Source organism: Zophobas morio, unplaced genomic scaffold (assembly GCF_036711695.1).
Source record: "Zophobas morio isolate AGI-343-1 ecotype UQ-CSIRO unplaced genomic scaffold, CSIRO_AGI_Zmor_V1 ptg000029l, whole genome shotgun sequence".
NCBI lineage: Eukaryota > Metazoa > Arthropoda > Insecta > Coleoptera > Tenebrionidae > Zophobas > Zophobas morio.
This window is the reverse complement of record NW_026972134.1, coordinates 3,791,741-3,810,710: the sequence shown is the minus strand read 5'-3', so window position 1 is coordinate 3,810,710 and position 18,970 is coordinate 3,791,741. Positions and strand designations below refer to the sequence as shown.

General features: G+C 32.1%; 2 protein-coding genes across 6 annotated transcripts; both read right to left on the bottom strand.

Annotated features, from left to right (window-relative positions):
• Positions 1-185: 185 nt before the first annotated feature.
• Positions 186-4,227, bottom strand: LOC135137301 (uncharacterized). The gene is made up of 3 exons (XM_064066923.1): positions 4,223-4,227; positions 2,825-4,178; positions 186-311 (listed from the first exon to the last, which is right to left on the bottom strand). The coding sequence occupies exons 1-3, from the start codon at positions 4,225-4,227 to the stop codon at positions 186-188; spliced, it is 1,485 nt and encodes a 494-aa protein (XP_063922993.1).
• Positions 4,228-6,281: 2,054 nt separating this feature from the next.
• On the bottom strand, positions 6,282-18,286 carry LOC135137468 (ubiquinone biosynthesis O-methyltransferase, mitochondrial-like). Of its 5 annotated transcripts, none has more exons than XR_010281815.1 (6): positions 18,049-18,122; positions 17,741-17,830; positions 8,944-9,173; positions 8,463-8,879; positions 6,649-8,413; positions 6,282-6,586 (listed from the first exon to the last, which is right to left on the bottom strand). XR_010281815.1 is itself a non-coding variant. In XM_064067131.1 (6 exons), exons 3-6 carry the CDS (start codon positions 17,014-17,016, stop codon positions 8,283-8,285), a joined length of 810 nt encoding a protein of 269 aa, XP_063923201.1. In that variant the 5' UTR covers positions 17,017-17,075; positions 17,741-17,830; positions 18,179-18,286; the 3' UTR covers positions 8,016-8,282. The 5 variants fall into 5 exon arrangements, 3 of the variants coding, with proteins under 3 accessions (XP_063923201.1, XP_063923200.1, XP_063923203.1); XM_064067131.1 differs by lacking the exons at positions 6,282-6,586; positions 18,049-18,122 and adding exons at positions 16,985-17,075; positions 18,179-18,286 and having other exon boundaries at positions 8,016-8,413; XM_064067130.1 differs by lacking the exon at positions 6,282-6,586 and adding an exon at positions 16,985-17,075 and having other exon boundaries at positions 8,016-8,413.
• Positions 18,287-18,970: the final 684 nt, after the last annotated feature.

Below are 18,970 nucleotides of genomic sequence, written 5' to 3'. Positions count from 1 at the left end.
AGGTGCAAACCACAATGATTTATTTCATGGGTAATTCGGATATGGAAGTTGATCAGCGTTGTGCTCATAATCAACATAATCAAACATTGAAGCGAGACATTGGGTGGTATGAATAAAACTGAGTAGATACTCATATTCGAAGTACGAAGTACCTACTTCATTATTACTCTTACATACCTGAGCATCTACTCTATGTACTGAGTACCTACTTGGAAACATTGTATCTCCCCAGACACTGAAACTGAACATCTACGCGTTTTGTGAGCATTTAATTTAGAAATGAGCATCGGCGTAGCAAATAACTGAGCTGTCTGTAAAGCAGCTTAGAAAACGAGTAGGATCGTTGTAAGAGTGAATTTTAACTAAACATAGTGACTTTCATGAACGTGGAACGTCGTCAAAAGGTGCATTCAGTTTGAAAAACACATTAGGAGCAGGAATATCGAAAACTTTTCATGTAATTAACTTTTATTTATGCATAAATTGTGCAGTGCGTTTTTTGTAACACTGGCCATAGAGATTCCCATCTCAAGGTGTCTACCCCATACTAACTTATATTTTGGTGACTCGATTTTTGCCTTGATGGTTGAACAGTGTCACTGTTGTCCTTTTTTGTTGTATCGAGATGCTACTTGAGCATCAACTGTTACTTACTGAAGTATTAGTATCATCTAGAAATACTAGAAATATTTTGATTTGATATTCGAGTAGATACTTCGTATTTCGAGTATGAGCATCTACTGAGTTTTATTTATATCAACCATTGTCAAAAAATTGATCGAACGTTGTTTCGACAGAACTTCCTTCGCACCAAAAGTATAATGAAACATATTCAGCATTTTCGAGTTGAGTCTTTTCTTCACACAATTTTGTGATAACCTAATCAACATTTACTATCAACACGTATACCACCTTGGATTGGTGCAGTGTAATACTAAAAATAACTGTATTGTATTCCCAAAATTATCTGCGAAAATCGAGTGAGCCATTCCATCAATTTTTTGGGGGGAATAAATAAATATTCTTAACAATTTACCATGCTTACAATAACTTTAAAACATCTGCAAGATCTCAAAGTATTCATTTTTGCAACTCTTGAGTTATTCACTAAAATAAATTGACTGATCCATGTATTTTTTTGAGTCACTGTAAAACCAAATCTAAAAAATATTCAAGTCTTCAAGTTTTTGGGCTTAATAAACAGATATATTTTGATTGAAAACCTACCATGTCAAACAGTAACTTCAAAACGTCTGCAATATTTCAAAATTCAGTTTTGCAATTCTTGATTCAATCAATAAAATAAATTGACTCAGTGATTAATTTTTTTGAGACACCCCCTATAAGCAAAACTAAAAAATATGAATGGAATGATAAATCACAAGTATAGTCTCATCCTATTTTGGACATTTTAGATAGGATTCATTTGGCAAAATTCTGGGCTAACGTCATCAATTTTTTGGAGGGGATAAGTAAATATATTTTGAATAAAAATTTATTATGCTTATCGTATATTTAAAACATCTGCAGGATTTCAAAGCATTCGATTTTGCAAATTCAAAATTAAATTGTAGGTGAAACGAAGTTCACGGGGTCAGCTAGTATTATATATCGGCGAATAGAAATGTTGATTAGTTCTACACCAATCTATTGCAAATGTTCCAGTATATCTACAATTTAAGCGCGGTATGTGAAACTTAAGATTACTAAGCAGATTTTGTGGAAAAATTTTCCCATGAATCAGCTTATGTAAAAATACAATATTTGCCACCGTTCTTCTATCCTTCAACGAGTATAGATTAAATTCATTGAAAAGAACTACGCTCGAGCAAGTTCTTACGGGATATCTGCCAAATTTAACATAAAACAATTGTTTACAAAATTTTCTTTGAATACGCTCTATTGAAGATATATGAATTTTGTAGTATGGATCCCATACGACGGATGAATATTCCAGTTTAGAACGAATAAATGAATAATATAATACAAGCAATGAATCAACATTGGTAAAACCGACAGTATTTCTTATAATAAACCCCAACATTCTATTAGCATGATCACAAATATGTTGAAAATGAGGTATAAATGACAATTGTGAATCAACCACAAGACCAAAGTCTTTAATTTGGAATACTCTGTCTATTTCTGTATCGTTTAATTCATACTTATATTGTGTAGTATCAGGTGATCTAGAAAAGGTTATTACTTTCCATTTGGCTACATTAGTATTTTGTTTATTATTGTGACACCATATAATAAAATTATTAAGATCATTTTGAAGCGAGTAACAATCATCAAGCGTGGTAATAGTTTTAGCCACCTTCAGGTCATCAGCGTACACAAAGATAGGACATTTAAATTCTAAAAGTGCGTCATTGAAGTATATAATAAATAAAATAGGTCCAAGGTTTGACCCTTGCGTTACACCACTCATAGTTACATAAGTTTGAGAGCGAAAACCACGGTACTCAACATACTGAATGCGATTACACAAAAAGGATTGAAATAACTTTATTAAATTACTACACAGACCAAATTTGCTCAAGTTATCAAGCAAAATCAAGTGATTAACCACATCGAAAGCTTTAGATAAATCTGTGTAAATAACATCAACTTGTTTTTTACTTTCAAGAGAATCAGATATGTATTGGATGTATTCACACAGATTTGTTGAAGTTGACTTTCCTTATATAAAACCATGTTGACTGGGGCTAAGTTGATTAGATACATGACTATATAAATTATTAGCTACAATTCTGTCAAATATCTTACTAAAATTTGAAACTATTGCAATGGGCCTACAATTCTCGATGTTATTACGTACACCAGATTTGAAGACCGGGATAACTTTAGTAGACTTCCACTTATTAGGATATGCAGCCTCAGCAATAATTAAATTAAACAAGTAGCAAAGGGGTTCACATAAACAAGAAATACAGTCTTTTACAAGGAAAGCAGGCACATTGTCAGGACCCATAGTAAAATTAGAATTGACTTTTTTGACGGCATCCAAAATATCACAGGTATTTATTACGAAATTGTGTAAGACGCTCACCATATCACTTTCTCTATCACAGACTGGGAAACTATCACAGATATTATCACTACTAAAGATGTCACTGAAATGAATCGCGAAATGATTGACAATTTCTTGTGGATCAGTTGGTTCAATACCTTTATTGAACACATGACCTGGGATACTCGAGACACTTTTCTTTTGATTAATATATGCCCATAAATTTTTTGGATCTTGCTTGATGTTCGTTTCCGCCGATACTATAAAGTTGATGTATGCCACTTTGATTTCTTTCTTAATGAGTCTCCTAAGATCATTAACTTGTGATAATACTCTTTCAAATTTATTTTTTTTATAACTCTTCCATAACTGACGCTTACGTTTAATATAGCCTATGATAGATGGTGTATACCAAACAGGATAATATGTCGTAGTATTAATTGGAGTCTTGGGAATAAATCTATCTAAAAGGTCATAAATAATGGAATAGAAATAATCGCAAGCAACATCGACATCTTTAATAACTAGTAGTTGAGACCAGTCTGTGTTATTTAGGTATCTGTATAGCTCTATATAATTTCCTTTACGAAAATTATATTTGGTCTTAATTCTCGAAAAGTTGAAATTCGACTCTTTCAAATTAGCTGCACGAACTTGTAGAATGATAGATAACGCAGGATAGTGAACATCTTGATCAACTACTGGAGTATTGGACTGCATTACGGTACATTTCAAATCCGTAGAACAAAGGATTAAATCTAAAAGTCTACCTTTAGCATTAGTTACTAAGTTCTGCTGCTGTAAATCATTAAAATTAATAAAATCACACAGTGGAATATTCGACCCTGTTAAATGTCCAACATTCTCGTTTTGCATTATCTGATTATAATATTCAGGGATGTTAAAGTCACCTACTATTAAGGTTTTTTCAGATATAAGACTCTCATGCTCCAAATACTCAAAGATATCTTCGTAACAAATACTGGGTGAAGCTGGTGAAATGTATAAATTTATTATATTTAAACTGACGTTTTCATTTAACTGCACCTTGACTCCAATTAAATCAGCATCCGTAACAGGCGAAGTTAGTTTTAATTGTTTACTAGACAAATGAGATTTAACCGCTAACAAAACTCCTCTTCCTCTGCCCTTTTTATTTGCTCTGAAGACATTAAACATTGAACTAAAATATTCGGAACTTAGTACATCATCCTTCAACCAGGTTTCAGTTAATGCGAGTATATCAGAGTTATTGACAAAAACATTAGAATAAAAATGATTTACTTTGGTATTTAACCCTCTACTATTTTGGTAATATATTTTTATTTCTTTTAATGCAAGGGCTTCGTATTTATTTGTCTGTTGGAATATTAAGCGTTTTTTTCTTCTTTTTTAATAATTTTTGGTATGCCATTTTTGTATCTTAAATAAATATCAGACTCTCCTTGCTCTTTACGATGTTTATATTCAGTCCTGACCAAATAAGATATATTTTGTTGTTGTGGAGTAATGAGTCTCTATCACTAGAAAAGTAAATATTTGCCATTTTCTTACTTTTCACATGATTCACTTAAAATATAACAATACTTTTGCACGGAGAAAAAACGTATATTAGACAAATCGCTCCGTTGAGGTGGGCGGATGTGATATTTAATAACTCCGTTCTTTGATTGTCGTTATTTATATAGTAGTGTTGTATTCTACATTATTAATTGTACACCATGTCTACGTGTAGTTTGTGCAACAAAAAGCTCGTAGTGGTGATTGTGTAACATGTGATATCTGCAGAAAATATATACACACGAAAAATGTGATATAGTGTCCATTATTCACAACATGAAAACTGAAATTGAGGTTTTAAAAGATGAGCTGGCTGAACTAAAAAAGAGTGGAAGTAATGTCGCTGACCGTGATTCGGAAAAGAAACTGTCTGATGAAGAAATAATCGTTGAAATTGAGGACCGAAATTATCGGGCTAATAATTTAATTCTATACAATATGCCTGAATCTCAGGGAGAATCATTTGCGGTCCGTAAGGAAGATGATATGTCCCGTTGTCAAAATATAGTTGTGCCCAATGGTAGCAATAATAACATCAAGATGCGTTCTTGTGTACGCTTGGGTAAATATAACCAAGATAAAGTGCGTCCTCTTAAGATAATTTTCTCTTCTGCCCAAGATGCAATTGATTCTTTAGTGGTATACAGACGTAAGGATAATTTATACTTAAATCGGGATCTAAGGGGCCAATTCCAAGTTGGTGGCGCAAGTCACTGGTGCAGCGCAACTTTATAATGCTAAGGGGTCTATTTTGTAATTTATCGCTCCGGAACGATCTCGTTCCCAAACGATAATCGTTAGAAGCAATCGTAAAATCAGTTTAGCGAGATTGTACAAATTTCCAATTTTATAAACACTATCGTAATCGTAAAGCTTTGAAATCGTTAGCGGAACGATGAATCTAATGTTTTTAAAATGGGTAGTATTTAAATTTGTGTAGCGTCTAGATTACGTTGTCCTCTGTTGTGACATGTGACATTTGTTTTGCTACTGATTGAAGTTTGGACAAATTTGTGAACTTATAACATGTAAGTAAACAATAATTATAAAAGAAAAACATCAAAATAATCACACTAACACGAAATTCAGTTTACAATACGTTCATGGCAGCAATGGAAAAACGTAAAAGGGCCCAGCGTATTACCCAACAGCAACATGAGTTGTATGTGGAGGAGTTAGAAGGTAATGTAGATTTTAGGGCCCAAAAGTTCGTAGCGGACAAGCCAGATCTTTTAGAAAAGATATGGGAAGGGTTGGTAGCAAAACTAAATTCTGTGGGAGGACCACAAAAAAGTGTTCAGCAGTTCAGAGAGGTATGTGTAATTAATTAATCGCCCGAACACTCTTTTTAAAAATGTGTACTTCACTATAATTTATCGTACAACTATTAGCAATTATTCTGCTTACATCAACACTTTGTTTAAGACAAAGTGAACATCTTGTTTAGTCATGACCAATCAATTATGAGAACTGAGATGTTTAATCTTTATAAATACTGTTACACAATAAACCATAACCTCTGTGTTTTTTAGTACACCAAGAATATAACATAGGGCACTCTAATTACAATGTACTGCCTGGTAAGTAAACGTCACTGTGTGTTCCCGAGATTTGTAGATTGGAAATTCAATGTTTGAAAGAAGGCCAGAAATTTAAGACTATATGAAAAAGGAACTGTTTAATAATTTCATTATGTTGTAAAAAAAATAATAAATACGTGTTCTTCATATTCAAGTTCTTCATTATTATCGTTCTCCTTGTCATAGACAATATTGATCTCGTCATTTTCGATATTTCTTATGCGTAAGATGTTGTGTGAAATAGCACATGAGTATATAATTTTTCCTGCAACTTCTGGTGAATAATACAGAACTCTGCGGCAGTATTTCTGGAAATGTATCTCTCGCCGCTTCCCATTACAGTTGGTAGGTCTTCCTAAAGGTTTCTTCTCGAACGATCAAGGGGTCGTTTACATCTCTTAAGACCCGAGACAAATTTCTCATTCTGTCTCTGCAGTAAAAAAAATATATAATAAGTTATCAACCTAGTCCAAACATACATTAATTACTTACATTTACCTTCTCTACCCATATTTGCACCAAAACGTTCCTCTTCATTGTATAAATACTTTTCTAACGTGTTCTGACACTTCTAACGGTGAGCTGAAACCTATCGTTCCGGAACGATGACATTCTAACGATACGATCGCTATGTAACGAGACGATAGATGTTACAAAATCGCTATCATACCCAAAATCGTTATGGGAACGATTATCGTAAGTTAACGATGCTCTAGCGAGATCGTTAAGAGTTACAAAATAGACCTCTAATTTGGGTATCAAATGCTGGTTGCTAGGGGTGACGGAATAAACAAGCGCAATTTTTCGAGATAAATTGCGCCAACTTGCACTGCCTACTAGAGGTGCCGCAACTCCATGGTGCAAATTTCAATGGAAAATTCGACACAACTGCGTTTGTTGATTCCGTCACCCCTAGCAACCAGCATTTGATACCCAAATTAGCATTATAAACTTTGCTCTGCACCAGTGACTTGCGCCACCAACTTGGAATTGGCCCCTCAGACGATAAACGAATTTTTAATTTTGTCGTACGCTTGGGACGAATTCGTAAAATTTCTAGAATGCAGATACCTACTCAAAGATTATTTTTTCCTTCAAATTTATAGCTGCAAATTTCTTTTTCAAAATAGGTACGCTTACTTATATTCATTGTGAACAACTTTCATTATACATGTAGCTATATGCATTTAAAAGACACAACCTATCACGTGCAATATCAACAGATTAGGTAACAGGAGTTTATCATATCATCCAATACGTGCGTCATAATTAGTCAGATACAATCAGGTCCTTAAAAAGCATGTGCTAACAAGAAAATAATTGTTAACCTACCTCGCTGGAGTTGGTTGGCTAACCAAGAAATTTAACCATCAAATATTCTTAACCAAATACGCTTAACCAAAACTTTTTTGGTTAACTATAATTTTTTGGCTTAACCAACAACTGAAGTACCGGACCAGTAGTGAAACATTTCCTGCGGATGAAAAGCTTGAAGATTACTATTAGAACTTATTTTACGACTCAATATTTAAGTGTCAATTTAATGGAGTCAAGCTTCTCAAGAAACTACTATCGAGTCGAACTACAACTTACATCTCTAATTTCAGACGATCGGTATAATGATTACAAATACTCAGTGAATCTGCCTAAGCTCTTATCTTCATAATACATTTGATATTTCTTCACCGTTTCGAGTCAACTTACGAGTAAATTCTATACTTGCAGAAATTTTTATTTTAATTGCCCTTCATCCTCTCATTTCCGATTTATATTCGGTAGTCCAAGCAATTCTTGGCTATATTTCTTTGCTATTAAATTTTAAAATGTTATCGCTATGACCTGAGACACTCACTATTAAGGAATTTTATAAATTTGTTTATTAGATTACAGAATCAGAGTAAACCTAAATTCAAACAGTTGTAAATAATTTATTGGCCTGTTGAACTACAAAATACCCTTTATAATCGCACACACACCAACTGGAACTAGATTTTTGGGCAGGCAATTAGTACAATGCTCCAGCAATATGCTAAAAAATTAAAAAACACTATTTAGAAAAAAAGATTTTACGCCGTTCCAGCAAATTTTGCCTCCGTCTTGGTAGCAACTCGGATGTCAAGTACTATTTAAGTTAAGGTAGCATTTGATTTCACTGCATGTATTGCATAATGCATAATGTAGGGATTTTTAATCCAGTACCACTTAACCGTAAACATATTGTATATCATTCCACTACTAAAAACTATGTTACAATTTTCTGAAAACAGAATAAAATTATAAACATTATATTGTAGTCGTCAACATACCCCTCTTAAACATAGACTTCATGTCTTCAATATCAATAAACATATCATATTTGTGTCCCCCTTTGGGTATATAATGCAGAATATCTTCAAAGAGATTAATAAAAATCAATCTGGAAAAGAGCGATTTGCTGTTCGTAGTTATAAAAATAGATCCGCCAGGCTTCAAGCATTCTATGCAACATTTCAAAAAAAAATCTTGCTCTTCAACATGTTCTATTGTTTCAGACGCTATTACAACATCGTACTTGTTTTTATTGCCCACAGAGTACTCCTCAATGGTCGAAAGTACGTAACGCAAATTAGGAAAATTATCATTTTCCGTATTATGGTCAACTGCAGTTTTAAACATATCTTCGTTACAATCCAAACCTGTTACATTTCCACCTAAACGACTCAGAGGTTCTGTCAAAATTCCACCTGCAATTCATTTTTAACAGATCTTTGTAGTTCAAATTTTATTCGAAATTAAGATATTTTTTACCTCCACAGCCTACTTCCAGAAATGAGATTCCTGCCAAGGGAGTAGATTTGTCAGCACTCTTTTTAAGAAGGCCTGTCTGAGTTAGTTGTTCGGTAATCCAAGGTACTCTTAAATCATTAAAAGAATGTAAAATTCTGGTTCCTTTGTGATTCGTATTCCACCATTGTTTAGACAACTCTTTGAACGTTTCAAGTTGCTCCTGGTTAACTGTATGTTTTGTAGCAAAACATCTGTAGAAATGCCATTGTTAGTTTATAAAACATAAGTGTAGTAATTTTTCCGAAACAAGAAGAATTTCTATATTTCAGCTATTTAAATTACAATTTCCCAGTAAGTGGGTTTAACCTAACCTAATTATTATTATTATTATTACTATAAATAAACAATAAAATAATGTACGTGTAAACATATCCATCATATTCAGAATTATTATTGGTGTGTTTTTATGACGGATGTAACTTACCTCACATTTGGAATTAGGCGTTTTAGCATGATTTAACGTAAGCGGTTGGAATGGCGACAATTTTAGTTCAGCATGACAAGCAGAAGAAATATTGTTTTGTTTTGTTTTATTTTCTTAGATATCCGATTTAAAGTAAAGGTTATAAGAATGTTAAGTTATAGATAAATAAGATCGTACTTAATTCTAATTACGTTGTTGTTGTATACAACTGATTATTTAATTAATTTATAGGTTTATAACCTAATCTTTCCCGTTTCCATATCTCTGTCTGTCTACCGTCCGCCGCCTTTGTCGGTTTTTATTAAAAACCGACAATCTTCGAAGCTATTTTCTCGATTATTGTGAAATTTTAAATTTTAAGAATATCGCGTGGAATCCCACCGTCGTTGACATTTTTTTTTCTAAGACACTGAATTTGTCTGAATTTTAGAATTAAGCTAAAAGGTAAGTTTTGTCTAAATAACCCTACACCAATATTTTGTAGATGTTTTCTAAAAACAAGTAAAATAACCAAGGTCCATTTTAAAAGGGAGAAAAATTATTGCTGTTATTTATTTTTTATATAACAAGAAAAATGTTTTATAATGCGGTCCTTCTGATATTCGTAGAAATTAATTAAGTAGAATAATACAGGGTGTTATTGAAAGGTACGTACAACAAAATTGACAGTTCTTTCACGAAGTCTAAGAAGCCTGAAAAACTTATTTTGTGTTATCAAAATTATAAGGGGAAAATTAACCCCTATCCAGATAGCCACTAAAGGATAAATAGGTAAAATTAATTTATTTTAGTAAATCCTAGCAACTGTAACAATAATAAAAAAATAAGAGACCCTTTTGTTGCTATAGAAACAAAAGATGACATTTTTATCAGAGGCGTACTACGAATTTGGACATAAATTTTAATAATTTTTATTTCTAAAAGGAGAACACTCTTCTGAACTTTTTTTTAATTTTAGCACCCATACTTCGAGACCAATTGCCGATTTTATTTTGTACGTACCTTTCAATAACACGCTGTATATGTAGGTAAATAATATTTAGCACATATTGTTCTTCATGTTTGATTTTAATTTTTCACTGAAGATTAGGGAGTAAATCAAACAATTGACAATTCTCAATATTGATATAATTATCGATTGTACCTAATCAAAGTAGATTCTTAAATCATTAATAGAGAGCGGATTTATAAGCACAAAAAAATTAAGAATAAGCGCTTAAATAAGCACAACATTTTCAATAAAAAAGTTTTATTTTAAGCAAATGTTTAAATCCTAAATTTAAACAATAATTTCTAAAAATTAAAATTTCCTCTTTACGTCACCAATAACGAGGTCAAGACCAACGACGCGAATGTAGAACGCTGAAACATGGAATTGCAAGCACCAGAACTACGAAACGCTGACCACTGCAAGAGCACCATCGTCAGCGTTACGAAGACAGCGGTAATGGAACAAAAGAAAATACAAAAAACTGGGACGCAATATAAATTCATATGTCTTATTACCTTTAGTTTAGAACCACTCACACGCTGTAAATAGTTAGTTTTGTATAAATAAGTTAGGTTGTTTTGAATAAAATCAGTATTAAGCTTTATTGGCTTTTTACTCACTCCCACAATTCTACCCCAGAATTGTTCAGCAAAAAAGCATTAAATAAGCATAACACTTTCATTAAAAAAGTTTTATTTTAAGCAAAAAAGCATTAAAAACATAATCATATTACAAATCAAAGAACACTTCTTAGAACTTTGGATAAAATATTATTATAATAATCCTAGACTTTATATTTTACACATGTATTTCAGTTTTCTTTAAAACAATTTATGATTGTAATATGTTCCAAGTTGTCCACTGTAAAATTTTTTCGCCGATCATTTAAAATGTGTTTAAAATTGGAGAATGTGCGTTCAACATCCACACTCGTTGTTGGCGCAAATTTGAATTTTGCAACTAATGTTGAATCTAACTACAAATTTTCTACCTTCTGGCCTTGTAAAACACGAGCAACGTCGACAAAAACACCGAAACCTGCATTTTACTTCCCGAGCGTAAGCAAAGGAAGTATTGTAATCGAGTCCGTTGGCCGACTCTCTACTTTTACGTTTTCTCGATCTTTCATGACCACTAGAAGACGAAGAAATAGGTCTCCCATTTCCGTCTGTCTGTCCGTCTGTCCGTCTGTCCGTCCGTCTATCCGTCTGTCCGTCTGCCGTCCCGGATTTTTATTAGACAGATAATCTCCGAAAGTACTCAACCGATTGTTGTGAAATTTTGTACTTATATTAAGAATATCATGTAGATGGTAAAACGCTAACCAAAATTTGTCTAATCATCCCCACCACTAATTTGGATTTGCATATATAGAGTGACCCAAAAAAATTAATGAATGCGTAAATATATTTTATTGATTTAATCAGGAACTACAAAACGGAATGCTCTGACATCTTCCAGATGTTTTAAGGTTATAAAGAGCATGATAAATGTTTAGTCAAAATATATTTGCTTATCCCCTCCAAAAACTTGATGACGTCAGCTCGAAAATTTGCCGAATAAATCATATCTAAAATGTACAAAATATGATCAGTCTGTACTTGTGATCTATCACTCCGTTCATATTTTTTGGATTTGCATATACAGGGTGATTCAAAAAAATAAATGAAAGCGTAAATTTATTTTACTGATTTACTCAGGAACTACTAAACCGAATGCTTCGAAATCTTGAAGATATTTTAAAATTATCATAAGCATGGTAAATTTTTGATCAAAATGTATTTGGTCGTCCCCCCTAAAAAATTTATGACGTCACCACAAAATTTTGCTGAATAAATCCTATCTAAAATGTACAAAATATGGTGAGTCTCTTCTTGTGATTTATATCATTCCATTCAAATTTTTTCGATTTGCATATACAGGGTGACTCAAAAAAATTAATGAATGCGTAAATTTATTTTATTGATTTAATCAGGAACTACAAAACCGAATGCTTTGAAATCTTGCAGATGTTTTAAGGTTATAAAGAGCATAATAAATTTTTAGTCAAAATATATTTGGTTATCTTCTACAAAAAACTCATGACGTCAGCTCAAAAGTTTGCCGAATAAATCGTATCTAAAATGTACAAAATATGATGAGTCTGTACTTGTGATTTATCATTCCATTCATATTTTTGGATTTGCATATGCAGGGTGACTCAAAAAAATTAATGAAGGCGTGAATTTATTTTATCGATTTAATCAGGAATTACATAACCGAATGCTTTGAAATCTTGGGAATATTTTAAAGTTATTATAAGCATGGTAAACTTTTGTTCAAAATGTATTTGTTCATCCCTTCTAAAAAAATTTATGACGTCACCCTTAAATTTTGCTGAATAAATCCTATCTAAAATGCAAAAAATATGATGAGTTTGTACTTGTGATTTATCATTCCATTCATATTTTTTAGATTTTCTTAAGAGGTGGTTCAAAAAAATTAATGAAGTCAATTTATTTTCTTGTTAAATTAAAGGCAACACTTATTATTAGTATTACACCCCAACCAACCCAATTTGGTAGACACAAAATTTGTTAAAGGAAAAACTCGGTTGAAACATAAGGGTAGCACGCTTATTTACATCGACTTTAACATTACAGACCTGCATTTGTTTTATGCGCTCACTTGGTTCCGCGAATGTGAAATAGACATGTTTATAATCAACCAATTGTGAATTTCACCGTCAAGAATTAAAATAAAACCCAATGTTTTATATAATAAGCGGAAGTCGAAGCAATAAAACCGATGGTCGTTTTGTTTACAGTTTCTCTGTTTGACTCTCACGTATGCTGTTACGCCTGTCATCTTAAATTAAGAATGTTTATACATACACGATTTTCAGTTGCCTCTGATACGTATACGTGAGTAAATTGTTTCGTTATTTTATTGATTATTACAAATCAATATTCAAAACGACCCAATTCATTTTCCCGAAAATTTGAGAATATAATAATTTTATTCTTAGTATTACACTACATCTATCCCAAGTGATATACGTGTCCTTGCAAAAATGTTGATGACGTCATCGCAATTTTTTTTTAAATTCCCACTACAAAAATGTAATGAGAAAAAAACACAATAGGCATGCAGTCGTCAAGTTTCCGACAGCGAGGGAAGTACTGTCTAAACTCTTTAGACCAATTTTTTGAAAAAATATTAAGCAACTTAAGTTACTTCTTGACAACATAGAGTATTCATTAACAATACTGAGAAGAGCACGCTGCTCACAGTGTCTAACCGGGTACGAACCAAACATCTTATAATAGGAGTATTTGCAAAATTTGCGTAAAACATTCTCTAAGAGATTTATGTAGATTTGCTGATAAGGTTTCCAAATTACACTACGTACTCCATTTTTACTTCCCGAGCGTAAGCAAAGGAAGTATTGTAATCGAGTCCGTCGGCCGACTCTCTTCTTTTACGTTTTCTCGATCTTTCATGACCCCTAGAAGACGAAGAAATAGGTCTCCCATTTCCGTCTGTCTGTCCGTCTGTCCGTCTGTCCGTCCGTCTATCCGTCTGTCCGTCTGCCGTCCCGGATTTTTATTAGACAGATAATCTCCGAAAGTACTCAACCGATTGTTGTGAAATTTTGTACTTATATTAAGAATATCATGTAGATGGTAAAACGCTAACCAAAATTTGTCTAATCATCCCCACCACTAATACGATGACGTCACTTCAAAATTGTGCATAGTAAATGGGTTTTCAATTGTATAAAATAACATAGTCCTACACATGTAGTTTACAACTCTGAATCGACTTTTCACCCGAAACGTCCAGATTTTTGGAAAAAAAATCAAAATTATCAAACAACATTTTGAAATTTAATTTTTAATCTGCTAACTAGAATGCTTTGAAATGTTGCAGATGTTTTAAGGCTATAAAGAGCATCATAAATCTTTAGTCAAAAAATATTTGCTTATCCCCTCCAAAAACTTGATGATGTCAGCTCAAAAGTTTGTGGAATAAATCATATCTAAAATGTACAAAATATGATGAGTCTGTACTTGTGATCTATCACTCCATTCATATTTTTTGGATTTGCATATACAGGGTGACTCAAAAAAATAATGAATGCGTAAATATGTTTTATTGATTTAATCAGGAACTACAAAACCGAATGCTCTGAAATCTTGCAGATGTTTTAAGGTCATAAAGAGCATAATAAATGTTTAGTCAAAATATATTTGCTTATCCCCTCCAAAAACTTGATGACGTCAGCTCGAAAGTTTGCCGAATAAATCATATCTAAAATGTACAAAATATGATGAGTCTGTACTTGTCATTTATCACTCCATTCATATTTTTTGGATTTGCATATACAGAGTGACTCAAAAAAATTAATAAATGCGTAAATATATTTTATTGATTTAATCAGGAACTACAAAACGAAATGCTCTGACATCTTGCAGATGTTTTAAGGTTATAAAGAGCATAATAAATGTTTAGTCAAAATATATTTGCTTATCCCCTCCAAAAACTTGATGACGTCAGCTCGAAAGTTTGCCGAATAAATCATATCTAAAATGTACAAAATATGATGAGTCTGTACTTCTCATTTATCACTCCATTCATATTTTTTGGATTTGCATGTACAGGGTGATTCAAGAAAATAAATGAAAGCGTAAATTTATTTTACTGATTTACTCAGGAACTACAAAACCGAATGCTTCGAAATCTTGAAGATATTTTAAAATTATCATAAGCATGGTAAATTTTTGATCAAAATGTATTTGGTCGTCCCCCTAAAAAAATTATGACGTCACCACAAAATTTTGCTGAATAAATCCTATCTAAAATGTACAAAATATGGTGAGTCTCTTCTTGTGATTTATCATTCCATTCAAATTTTTTCGATTTGCATATACAGGGTGACTCAAAAAAATTAATGAATGCGTAAATTTATTTTATTGATTTAATCAGGAACTACAAAACCGAATGCTTTGAAATCTTGCAGATGTTTTAAGGTTATAAAGAGCATAATAAATTTTTAGTCAAAATATATTTGGTTATCTTCTACAAAAAACTGATGACGTCAGCTCAAAAGTTTGCCGAATAAATCGTATCTAAAATGTACAAAATATGATGAGTCTGTACTTGTGATTTATCATTCCATTCATATTTTTTAGATTTTCTTAAGAGGTGGTTCAAAAAAATTAATGAAGTCAATTTATTTTATTGATTAAATTAAAGGCAACACTTATTATTAGTATTACACCCCAACCAACCCAATTTGGTAGACACAAAATTTGTTAAAGGAAAAACTCGGTTGAAACATAAGGGTAGCACGCTTATTTACATCGACTTTAACATTACAGACCTGCATTTGTTTTATACGCTCACTTGGTTCCGCGAATGTGAAATAGACATGTTTATAATCAACCAATTGTGAATTTCACCGTCAAGAATTAAAATAAAACCCAATGTTTTATATAATAAGCGGAAGTCGAAGCAATAAAACCGATGGTCGTTTTGTTTACAGTTTCTCTGTTTGACTCTCACGTATGCTGTTACGCTTGTCATCTTAAATTAAGAATGTTTATACATAAACGATTTTCAGTTGCCTCTCATATTACTAGACAGCGGATTTCTGTCGGGCTACGTCACGATTATAGGTGGGGAGGCGCTGGATCGCCGGGACTCAGTAGCGGGTGATAGATAATCACTGAATTTAATCGGTACTAATTACATAAATATAATTAACGATTTATTAATCAAACAGCTAAGTAAATGAGAACGGGAATTAACTGCAGAGTGCAACGAAACAGCGTTATTCTAATCTCAAATCAACGAAGTGCAGTCCGTAACCGCAATGAATTCGCATCCCGTACGAGCCGTACCGAGTTTGGTCTTGCCTAGCCCGACAGAAATCCGCTCTCTACATATTACACACCGGCGCCGTATACGTGAGTAAATTGTTTCGTTATTTTATTGATTATAAGAAATCAATAATTAAAACGACCCAATTCATTTTCCCGAAAATTTGGGAATACAATAATTTTATTCTTAGCATTACACTACATCTATCCCAACTGATATACGTGTCCTTGCAAAAATGTTGATGACGTCATCGCAATTTTTTTTTAAATTCCCACTACAAAAATGTAATGAGAAAAAAAAACACAATAGGCATGCAGTCGTCAAGTTTCCGACAGCGAGGGAAGTACTGTCTAAACTCTTTAGACCAATTTTTTTTTTTTGTAATATGTATTTGTGTATACTTATCCGGAGTTATGTACAAGTATCCATATAGATCTTTGTCTGTTGGATAATAAATTACGATTATTATTATTATTATTATTGTTGAATGTCACTACGGATTAAAATACACTGGGGGGTGTAGTTGAAACAGTTTTCTTTCGAAAGGTAACCGATTTTTAAAAATGTAACAATAAGGATAAAAAGTTGAAAACACTGAAATAAACAGACGAACATAAGATATTAATCCTTGAAACCGGATTTACGTTTAGAGTGACGTACTTATTAGATTATTTATAAGTAAAAATACTATAAACTCATCATCATCACTAAAAAATACTCACCTAGCAATAATTGGTAACAGCTTCGTATACATGATTAAATTTTATTTTTTAAGTTTTTAAAATTAAGGACCTATATAAAGTTCTTAAAGACCTAAAATCAAATTGAATTTAATTAGTCAGTTGATCAGGAAGAATGTATCATGCAGTTTCGCATTTGTTTATTTAATTATTGCAATAATAATAATAAAATTAACAGTGTAACAGCTTTTTCATTAAAAGTAAACATTTTAATTAAGTTTTGTTGAACTAAAGTTTTTACATTGTGAGGAAACAAATTAATCATCAGGAACTAGCGAAACTGTACTAAAGAAGAGGTCAGATCTCTTCACAAACAAACTATGTAGTTCCAATTTTTAAATTTCTAAAATCCTATCCATGTTCCTTCAATTTTACAAATCTGATCTTCGTAATTGGTAGCCTTAATCAATTCGCTGTTATCAGAATCATATAAAAAGAATGAGTTAATTTATAAAAAAAAAATGTTGTGTTTTCACTGGCAGCGGTTTTGGTGAATTAATTGTTAGGACGTCGCCGTTGTTAAAAATGTCAGTAATAAGTGACACCTCAATCAAACGAAGTACAGGCCAAAATCGATGACAATAATAAAAAGTACAAAAATATTTCTAAAATTTTTATTTTTAATAGATACCTATACCTATGTATATTATGTACCTTCAAAATTGTGTGCAAAAATTTTCTGTGTGTAAGTAAGTTTTTCAAAGGCAGCAAAAGTCATAAGGAAACCGTGTACAATACCTGGGTTTACTTTTTTTTTTGTTGATGCGGTTTCATTTTCCCACTAGAAGAAGAAGTGGCATCTGCGTTATGGTTTATGACATTTTGAACCTGTTCATAGAAATCAAATTAAAAATTAATATACTACTGAATTTTTTATAACACATTAAGATTTAATCGATCAATATAATTATACCGTATGATTAATAAAATCACAGCGAAATTAGAATTTTTTTAATGTTGTTTAAATAATAATGCGAAGAAGTTGCAAAGGCGACAACTATAAGAAATTCTCAGGGTTTACTTAATAAAAGTAATTAAAATGTTACCTTAATATGAGAAAAAAACACTTTCTATCTTTTAAACTCATCGTAAAATAACTTGCCGACTGTAATAAATTAAGTATTGAGAAGCCTAGTTTTTCAAAAGAATAGCAATAAATAATTTTATTGTTGTTACCTTATCTCGTATCTAATAAATGTGGTTAATCAGGTTTACGAACACTATTAACAAATAGAATGCCACATCAAAGATCACAACAAATTATATCAAGGTTTTAATGGGTACACATGTATCTGCACTAATGTTGTTTAGGCATTAATACATAATGTTAGTTTATCTTCTAGATAAAAAATGTACAAATAATATTGTGATAACTGTGTAAGTACATAGAAAATATTTCATAGGAAGTAGATCGTAATTTATTAGATCTCCTTTGCAAATATTCAGTTAAATTTTAAAATTCAACCCTCGTAATGCAAATGGACATTGAGTTTTTGTAAGACCTATAAGTTCTATTACGTACAATATTTGATGAATATTTTTTTATTTGCCATCCGTAATCTAAGGGCGACTGGCTACTTTCATATTTTCTCGACGTTTCATGACCCCTAGAGTACGAAAACATAGATCTGGCTGTCTGTCTGCAGACTATCCGGGTTTTTATTAGACAGATAATTTCTGAAACTACTAACTAGACGGTAAAACGCCAACCAAAATTTGTCCTACTCATCCCCATGGTGATGAGGTCACCTTAAAATTGTACACAGTAAATAGGTTTTAAACTGTATAAAATAACTCCTACAAGTGTAGTTTATGAATCCGTGTTGGGTTTTTAGCCTAAATCAATGGCCTAGACGACCAGATTTTTTGAAAAAAAAAATTAAAATTAAAATCTTTAAAAAAGTTTAACTTTGAAACTTCAAAACCGAATATTTTAAAATCGCACTCGTTTTAAGGTTATTGCAAGCG

What these genes read in the sequence shown, in the direction of transcription:
- LOC135137301 (XM_064066923.1), bottom strand. An exon ending in TCCCGGTCTTCAAATCTGGT is followed by an intron (nt 312 to 2,824) that starts GTACGTAATAAC and finishes GCTGCTTTACAG; the next exon opens with ACAGCTCAGTTATTTGCTAC.
- LOC135137468 (XM_064067131.1), bottom strand. Translation starts at nt 17,016, where the DNA reads ATGTATACGAAGCTGTTACCAATTATTGCTAG. An exon ending in TCTGGAAGTAGGCTGTGGAG is followed by an intron (nt 8,880 to 8,943) that starts GTAAAAAATATC and finishes AATGAATTGCAG; the next exon opens with GTGGAATTTTGACAGAACCT. An exon ending in GAAGTCTATGTTTAAGAGGG is followed by an intron (nt 8,414 to 8,462) that starts GTATGTTGACGA and finishes TTCTGTTTTCAG; the next exon opens with AAAATTGTAACATAGTTTTT.